The sequence below is a fragment of the Vanacampus margaritifer genome, chromosome 8, assembly GCF_051991255.1.
Source record: "Vanacampus margaritifer isolate UIUO_Vmar chromosome 8, RoL_Vmar_1.0, whole genome shotgun sequence".
NCBI lineage: Eukaryota > Metazoa > Chordata > Actinopteri > Syngnathiformes > Syngnathidae > Vanacampus > Vanacampus margaritifer.
In genome coordinates, this window is record NC_135439.1 from 15,832,720 (window position 1) to 15,842,753 (window position 10,034).

The 10,034-nt window shown below is 39.3% G+C and overlaps 1 protein-coding gene across 1 annotated transcript; it reads right to left on the reverse strand.

Moving 5' to 3' along the window:
• Positions 1-1,298: 1,298 nt before the first annotated feature.
• Positions 1,299-5,539, reverse strand: LOC144055963 (keratin, type I cytoskeletal 18-like). Its single transcript, XM_077572249.1, has 7 exons — positions 5,024-5,539; positions 3,941-4,023; positions 3,474-3,630; positions 2,541-2,705; positions 2,327-2,452; positions 2,001-2,221; positions 1,299-1,492 (listed from the first exon to the last, which is right to left on the reverse strand). The coding sequence occupies exons 1-7, from the start codon at positions 5,444-5,446 to the stop codon at positions 1,471-1,473; spliced, it is 1,197 nt and encodes a 398-aa protein (XP_077428375.1). The 5' UTR covers positions 5,447-5,539; the 3' UTR covers positions 1,299-1,470.
• Positions 5,540-10,034: the final 4,495 nt, after the last annotated feature.

Sequence of the window (10,034 nt, forward strand, 5' to 3'; positions counted from 1 at the left end):
AATTTTGGAAAATAATCTAGTTGCGCCCATATGTGAAATTGTGATTTAATATGTGATTAGTTTTTCAAAGTCTTCTTCCCATGTATTATTATTATTATTACAAACAAACGCAATGAATTATTCTGCACTCAATTACCATATGCAATAATAAAATCAGTTTATCATACATAAATATTTCAGTCGTATAAAATAAATACAAATGTACCATAAATTATTATGAAAGACTTTACTCACAGTTAACTTTGGTTTGCAGTCTTTTAAGCAGTCAATACGAAAACTTCCCAACATTCAGATGTCTGTTTTTACTGTATGACATGGATTGTAAAAATGCTTATAAATCTGACTTTAAAGGGCTGTGGGTGACGAAGGACGTCAGTGTCCGAGAACTTCTAACCCCTAACTCTGTCATGCACGACTCAATGCTGTAAATATTCAAGTAAACAATGAATCTCTTGATTCTGGAACTCACTTAATGGCTTTGAGAAGGCCCATGTGATCTTTATTGTGACTGCACAAAATGGCCTTTTATATCTAATTATCCAGTTTACTGATTCAAAAGAATGCTTAATATTATTAGAATCAACTACGGTAACTGCAAAAAGTATAAAAACACTTCAGTTTTGCTAAAATCAGTACCCATTTATACTATTGGTGAGTTTTGTAAGTGTACGTTTTTGAGAGATAAAAGTCGCAGGTGAGATAAAATTTAAATTTGAAAAAGACAACAACAAAAGCGCAACAAAAACAGGCTAGTGTACCTGTGCATCTTTGTGTGTTTTGAGTTCAACGCTCTCTAGTGGCCAAAAATCAGCAGCGTCAAGGCCCAAACGTGCTACGGTGGCTCTTTTTAACAGTACAGTATCAGGAGACAATTCATTAGATAGCAATGCCTGCATGCGCAGTCCTTTCACACTCTAACGGCATTTTGTGGTATTTTATTCTGCTTTTCCAAAGATAATATTACTGTCACATATAGCATTTCCAATAGGTATTTAATCTAAATATATATTTATTATCCTGGCTTCATAATGGCCAAGTCATCAGCACATTTGATTTACAGTGAAGTATGGGGAATCTGCATGCAAGAAGCGGGGTGCACCCTGGACTGGTCGCCAGCCTACTGTGAGACACTTTCGACTCAAATTTACATTTACGGACAATTAGAGGCTTCATGCAGGATTTAGGAATCATTGGGGGAAGCCGGAATACTTTCATGTAACCTCCTATCACCATAATACTGTATAATAATGTATACTGTAATACATTTTATGCAACAAGAATAAGCAAAAGTCAGCATCGATTGTTAAGAAATGGTTTTATTGCCACCGGGTCACACATTACTTTAATGGCCTTGTTCAATTTAATCACATGTGATGCAATTATATCACGGAATTACATTCCTGAATTGAAGAACTTTTGTTTGGTTTGGACAGCCCCGGATCGTCATTTACAGGAACTGTGGCCGACAGCTCATTGGAGGGCATCTTGGAGCCTGTACGCAACACAAATGAAATGCTTTCAAAATATTTGGACTCACTTTCAACAACAATTTTTTTGTATCTATTGATCATACTTGTACAATTTCCAAGAAGTGACAGTGTTTCCCCCCACTATAACCATCACCTGAACTTGGACTTTTTTACCCTCTCTTGATCTTTATATACAGTACAGTACAAGCTGCAAACTTGAACGGTCCAAGAAGTAATACAATTTGAACTTGAAGCCATCACCACGTGAGACATCAGCAAATCTCATGAGACAACAGTGAGAGTCAAAATGTGTTTCCTTTCCTTTTTTTTTGTGTTATCACCACAGATTGTACAAGTTAAATGAGATAATAGAACCAAAAACGGAACTTACTGTGCCAGGAACAAGATTTGCTTCTCAGTACTAAGCAATTCATTTCATGAACGATTGATCATATGTTAAAATGCTATTCTGGAACAGGTTGCTTGTTTTGCTTTGAAATTAGAACAAGTTGGTTTCACAATAACCCTTACTTGAAATCGCCGCCATCCAGCAGGGTCTTGTAGGTGGCGATCTCAGCTTCCAGTTTCACCTTGAGGTTGAGCAGAGCCTCGTACTCTTGCGTCTGCTGGTGGATATTTGCGCGCAGGTTTCCGAGCTCCTCCTCCAGATGTAGGAGGACAGAGTTATACTTCTCCATTTCTATGTTGTTACGTAGCTCTGTGTTGCGTAGTGTGTCTTCTAGGGAGCCTTTCTGATAATCCATCAGAAAACAGCAATGAGATGTTTTGGGAGGGTTTTAGTAATGTTCAACTGGATGATATCAAAATGGATGTAAACAGAAAAGCCGAATGCTCACTAAGCTTTGTTGAGATGCAAGCTCGATTTCCAGAGTTTGTATCTGTCTGGTTAAGTCACTCCGCTCAACTTGGGCACCTTGGAGGGCCTCTGTGTTCTGTGATACTTTTGCCTGAACTTCTGCTGTCTAAAGTTGAAACAAGGAAGGAAGAGTATCACACTTAGTAACCAAATTACAACTTTGTTCATGATCACCATTCACAGCACTGCTTTACCTGATTTTCATGCCAACGTTTGAGGTCCTCTGCGTTTTTGAGTGCGATCTTTTCGTAGTTGCCCCTCACGTCCTCCATGATCTGCGACAAGTCATGGCCTTTGGGGGCGTCGACATCCACTTGCACACCTGACTGGGAGATCTGATTCCTCAGCTCCCTCACCTCCTACATGAAAACACAGAGAAGACAGAAAACACACTTTAGAAGTCACTCAAAAAACACTTCCCAATGCAAATGATGGAACTCAGCACTGATCAGTCCATATAATATAACATCAAAAAAAAAAACTTTTTCAAGGGTAAGTCAACCCCCAATTTTTTGGGGACAATAATATGTTTTATGAGCTCCACTGGTATAAATATAGTCTCCTGGTTAATATTGCGTTAAGCCAGCTGTTTTTATCCATCTCAGGGGGTGGCCATTTTGCCACTTGCTGTTGACTGAAGATGACATCAATGTTGCTCAGGGCTCAGGCAACAACCAATCACAGCTCACTTGTTTTCTGAAGCTGAGCTGTGATTGGCTGTAATCTGAAACCCGAGCTGTGATGTCATCTTTAGTCGGCAGCAAGTGGCAAAATGGCCACCCCCTGAGATGGATAAAAATGGCTGGATTTTGCTTCATAACTCATGTTCCACAAATGTAATATTAATCAGAATGTTATGTTTAGACTAGTGAGGTCACATATAACATACTATTGTCAAGAAATGTTTAAGGTTGACTTCTACTTTAAAATTTGTCTTGTTTTCAAAAGAGTAATAACTTCTGAATGCAATTTTTGCAATTCTCTCTCTCTCTCTCTCTCTCTCTCTCTCTCTCTCTCTCATACTGTCAAGGTCCCAACATTGAATGAACGGGGATTTGCACAACTCAAGGACAACTTTGAAAGGCAAATACAGTACACTGGCAATTATTTCTGTACTGTGCACTCACATTCTCGTGATTCCTCTTGAGGAATTCAAGCTCCTCCCTCACGGCTTCAATCTCACTCTCAATGTTCATCCTGCTCATGTTGGTCTCATCGATGACTTTCTTTAGCCCGCCAATGTCGGCCTCCACAGATTGGCGTATTGCCAGCTCTGTATCAAACCTGTACAAAACAACACTCTATTAAAAAATATATATTTTTCTTGTATTTCAGATAAAAACAAAATGTACAATTTTACGTCAAAATTTGTAAATGGGTGATTTTCATCTTTTATGTCCTCAAAAGACTGCTGGTATTCAAAACTGTGTAACAATGTCATGGTGAGATACTTTCCTCTGTGCAATCTTAAGGGTGGGTGTTATTGTTTTGTCTGCTTTGGCAAGGCTGAATGGCTGTGACAAGGAAGCCAAGATTTTCCGCATTTATACAACAAGAACTAAATACATGAGAGCATGAAGAGAAAACAACATACTTGACTTTGAAGTCATCTGCAGCCAAACGCGAGTTGTCAATCTGGAGAACCAGACGAGCGTTCTCCGATATCTTGTCAAAGATCTGAAAAACAGATGATTTGATAGTTATTTGTTCATTGTGAGTTGATGTTGCAAGCTTTATTCTGTTCATATTTATTTTGAGGTTTTGATTCATCATGCAACCCAGATTCGCTTTTCGCATTATGCACAATAATCTGCTTCTGCATCTGTTTAAGAAACCAAGAGTCGGATTACACAAAGGGGTCATGGAAAAGATGGAAGAATGTTCCACTGGAATCCTTCTCCTGCCTGAAAAAGATACTTTTCCTTCTGAATAAATCTTGTATAAATCAATTGTGTTTATATTCATGTGTTTATGTGAGTAGAGAGGACTAAATTCTTTGTGGGTGGGAGTGAATTTCTTTAAAACCCATGGTATCCTGTCTGGCAGGAAAGGGAAAACACACAATCCTTTATGAGTTGGGGAAAAAGTGTCATTATGTGAAAGAAGTGAAAAAAATATTTGGCATTTGGAGAACTATGTGACATTTGACTCTGCTGAGTGCATCTGATTGTTACGCAAGCAGGACGCTCACACACATATACATCGACATCCACACTCACGCTGAAAGGAGAAGATCCTTTGTGTGCGTCTTTACACACATCTGTTTCACATTGGGGCCCACGGACACGTGGGAGTGGCGTCGAATGTCAATTACAAGCAGCACCATTTGGGGAACTTTTGTATGTGGAAGTTTCTACCCACATGTTGGTGACTCATCAAGGGAAGTTGTGAGGCACAGATTGATGGGGGATGGTCAGAGCTGGGCAACCACACCCTTCATACTGATGCAAGAAATGTCACAACCAACAAATTGTTTAAAGTGTCCATTCTCAAATGGTGGTTTAGGACCACTAGTCGTTATTTGGGCTATACAGGGTTAATTTTTTGAGTTTCAATCAGAAATGTGCAGTTCTTCTAAATCTTAATAATGTGCTCTCAATATATATATATATATATAAAAAAAGACTTTGATTTGAGTTCTTGAAGTTATTCAAACTTGATTGCTGCTTCCACCAACCTGTTTGCGGAGGTCTTCAATGATGGGTTCGTACTTGCTGTAGTCTCTCACGTCAGGCCCTCCGGTCTTCAACGCCTCCCTGATCTTCATCTCCAGATCCTGGTTGGCCTGCTCCAGGTTCCTCACCGTATCAAGATAGTTCGCCAGGCGATCGTTGAGGTTCTGCATGGCCCCCTTCTCGTTGCCCGTAATGCCGGCTCCCATGCCACCACCACCTGCTGCCGTGGATCCACCGAAGCCCAAGCCTAAACCACCACCCATACCGCTGCCCATTTTGTTTGGTCCAGAACGCAGGGAGGATACAGAAACGGAGGAGATGCGGGTGTCCTGGCCTCCAGCACCGCCGTAGATGCTGGCGGCACGGTAGCGGGGTGTGACGTGGCTTGCAGATATCTGCTGCATGTTGGATCTCCTGTAGCTCATGGTGAAGAAGTTTCTGTGTTACAGAGTACAGAGGAGAATGTGAGAAGTAGAGGCTTGCTGCTGGTCGGCGTCAAAAGAGACGATGGCAGTGGGAAGTGGGGAATTTATACTCCTCCTTTTTCCCCTCAATCTGAGTTGGCCTTTTTAGACCCTGCCCACTTCAACATCGCCCCATTTTTCATTTCCTGCTCTCTCTCACGCTCTCCTTTGCCGCATGTTTCCTTTTCTAACCTTGTGTGTCTTCAATTGTCATGGAAACGTACAAAGCATATTATGTGCAACAAACCCCGCATGACCAATGCAAATCAGTTTGGTTGAGCGAGAGAGCAGAGGCAAATGAGGGAAGTGTAAGGTTGCATGAGTTCTAACAGAAAAATGAAAGAACTTGGCAAAAACAACCAAATGTTTTTGTTTTACCCATAAAAGGAATAATGCCTGCTTTCATTCAATCAGGCACAGATGTAAAAACATTTTGCCACATGCAGCACATGCACATATAATAAAAAAAAATGCTTTGTGAAATAAATACAGTTTAACTGTTGACCAGCAAATGTGCAATCACAAAGTTGACCGATGATTGCTAAACTCTTTCAGTGATAACCGCACCTACATCTGAAATTGCATGTCAGCACAAACAACTTAACGGTGAAGACAATGACTGTTCCCACATTCACAAAGAAAATCCAAAGGACACACAAGCTTCCGAGATACCCTGGAGGTTGTGGAAAAGGTGAGACGCACAAAGACAGTGTGTTAGCTAATACCATGCACACAATACAATCGAAAACAAAAATAGATAAAGGACACCTTTGTTCACCAATCACATTCTATCTGCTGACCCGCACATATCAGGTCTTCTATTGATACAATAACTACTGAAGCCCTAGCTTCACAGATACCTTTGATAGCGTATGTTGAAAGAACTCTTAGAAAAACATCTGACATCACAAGGATCAACAGGTCTATGTAATGTTTAAATATATGCTAAGTTGAAAACTGCACAACAAAAGTACTACAGCCCTTTGATTTTCGACTGTGAGAGGCCATAGCTCCCCCGTGAATACCAATAGCACCCTCAAGACATTTTGTGGTTTATTTATTTATTTGTATGATGATTGTGAATTTGCCTCCTCCCCTCTCCACAAAAGACGACAGCACGCTTAATAAAAACCAATGCAACCCCATAGCAGTGTCAGGAATGGGAGCCCCTGGTGCCCTATCTTGAACTTTAAACTCTACATAGGTAATGTGACTGACTAATAGTAAAATGTTTTTTTTCATTTAGCACTGCAACAACAGAGTCAAAAGAACTTTCCATTTCAAAATTGTCCAGATTTCAGTGTCACTCACTAGTTAGCAAAAAAACAAAAACAAAAAAAAACAACTAAAAATAATTACAATATGGAAAATCAGGTTAGTGAAAGGAAGAGAGAGATATAAAGAGGAACGATAAATTACATCCGCATGACTCAAACCTCATGACAGCGTAGCGGCTGTCTTTATTTGAATGGAAAAACACTGACAACATTTTGCTTCACCATCACAACCCCAAAACAAACAAAAAAGGGTCTGCTCAACTCTTGCTCTGATATGACAGGAAAAAGGGGAGAGACAGGAGCAGCGCCAGTGGTTAATGACAGCAGAATTTTACAGTATGTGTTTCATTAAACCATGGCCTTCACAGAACGAAGTTCCTGTGCAGCTTCTGTGTCTGTTAAAGACTACAACATGGATGTCAAGTGTTATGAGCTGTCTTAGTTGTGTGTTTTTTCCCTCAAACCTTTCCTTACGATCTGTTAGTGGCCCCTAGATGGGGCAGCTGAGCAGGGATGCATACCCGGGGGCAATTGGTAATTAGTTCCTTGTTTTAAGGCTCCCCAGCTCATCAACATGTTGTTGGAACATTCCCCTGAATGCAGTGTGAATTCTGGTTTATGACTCTTTGGGTCATAATCTGGTCCTCCGGTTTGTGGCAGTAAGTTTTGTGTTTTCTAGCAATTCTTTATTTGTATGTAGTGTGTAATATATATAACTCCTACCCAATTAGTAGCACCTTTTTGTTTGCTACTTAATTTTTTATTTTTTTGTAAGACTATTTGGGTTTTCTGATGCTCTGTTGCTGTTTGGAGCTCTAAAAACCATAACAGAAGGTTCCAGCCGAAAAGAATAGACCCTGCAGCATCAGGTCAATTATTCCAGGTCCTTCTCAACCGTGGTCAGGTGCTTGACCAGCACGTAAAAACCCTTGAAAAGTTGAAGGATGTTATTAGTAATCTGTCATCAAGTATGGACATCCTGGTAACACGGCTGGACAAATTTTGTCAACTGTCCCGTTGACAAAATTCCTCTTTTCAAAATATTCAGGTCTGAGAGCACACATCACCTAGATTGCTGGTACCCTTCCGTTAAAAAAAAAAAGACAAATGAACACTCAATTCAATGACCACTAAAATAACTACAAACTACTGAAAGTACAATTCATTAGAAATGACTTGGTGTGAAGATTTTTCTTTGCATATAATTGTAATTAATAGTGTTTATTTTTTTATTTTTTTTTATTAATGATCATTGGGGGGAAAATATACACACTATCTCTTTACCAATGAAAATCATAATAAAAAAAAAAAAACTGTGGAATAATTTAAGATGGCCAGGATGCTTATGCTGATGCTTATTTATTTACTTCATTTCATTCCGTCAGCCATTGTCTAATGACTTAATGATTCTGATTATTCTGATCATCTGCTGGTACAATCTCCTCTTCCAGAAGTTTATACTTTTTTTTTTTTTTTTTTTAAATATACCCTTCATTTTTCATTCCACTCAATTATTTAAGTTTTCAAAGGGTTTTGGCAGCGTGTTTATGTTTACATTATATGACAGTCCCAACATGCAGCTGACGTGACATGAAACATTTTTACTCATCGCTAACTGTATACCGGTACTATTTTCCCTTTACATCTAAAAAAGCATTATACATATGTTTCCAAACATTTTTATATTTCATTTTCATTTCCCTCCACCCCAAGGTGACTCAGTTGAGCTGCTCCTTGGTACCCTAGCGCCCTCTATTGACCAGTTGCCGCTGCTTTGGGCAAATGAGACAAATCTGGAGCTTTTTTGGTAAATCACATGAGCGCTATTTTTACAGACACAGTAATTAAACACACACAGACCACTGTATTTACTGAAAAAGAGGGAGGAGGCTTGGTTTTGTTCTCAAGTTGGTTTCGATACAGCAAGCAGCTGCCTGGTCAGGGGAACGATAGGCATTCCTCCTCAACACCTTAATGCCATTTATGTGACATACTTTCAGTCTGCAGTCATTGGGTGGCAGAAGTCATAAATGAACTAACACAATCAGGACTTTTGTGACTGGACTCATTCCAACTTTCAGCACCAGAAGGGTTATTTGAACAGTGCTGTATTTTTGTGTACTTTACACCATTGGCACACTATATTTGAATGAGGAAAATTTGTATTTGGGGCCTTTACTTTCCCCTAATAAGGTTTGAATCTGATCAGGGTGCACTGTTTTGCTATCTTGGCTAGTCCAGTGGGTGTTGCAAAAGTAGGCCTACATTGTTAACCAATGGCTTCACACTGACAAGCACCATGGAGGCACAGACCCATACTGGGGCAGAGACACCCTGTAATTGTTGAACCTGCTTACTGTAACTGTTAACTGTTTCCCTTTTGGTGATCTAACACGTCATAAAAAACATTGGCAAAACAACAAAAAGTTAAAGTTATAATTAATCCATTTCTGCCATCTAGTGGTGAACGGTGATACTACAACTTAAAACTATACAGTACAAACCCGGATAGCGACCGGGCAGGCGTGTGAATAGCCAAATATAGCCAGACGTATAATTGACACCCACTGGAAAGATTTGAGGGGAAAAAAACATTGTAAACCATGGTCTTAATAATGGCATGATTATCAATATATATGTATATTTTTACCCAGTAAAAGGTTAGAGCACATTTTGAAAGGTGATTTTTGGCGATGTTAACAGGGCAGAGTGTGATGTGTTGTATATCCTGAGCAACAGTGGCACTGTACAGTACACGGAAGAAAGGCAGGATGTGAATTTTATGACTGCCTTGACAGATAACTTTTAAGGCTTGGGAGGATCCTCTTGAACACAGTCCACAAGTCCACCCACAAGAATACAGCTTTTAAATATTATCAGTTCTTATACAGTAGTCAATTTTTTGTATTTTTCAAATTCTGTGTTTCTAAACACTTTTATTACCTCACATGCTTCCCTATGTTGTATGCAGGTTTACTTGGTTGTGTGTGCTGGTAGGATTATGCAAAAAAAAAATACGAGCCACTGATATTTAAAATAAAATAAACCTAATAAAATGGACCAACTGCTCCAAAATTCTAATCCAATTTCCTGTTTTATGCATAACATACATACTATATGTCAGAGCCTGTAACCTGTTTTAAGTGGAGCGTCTATCTTCACTGCAAATGTCACATTAAATAGTAATAAAAACTGCTGGGACAGTATAGAATTGTAGAACACTTTCCAAAATTGTATTTAAAAATGAGTTGGTAATGTCAAAATATCTGTGA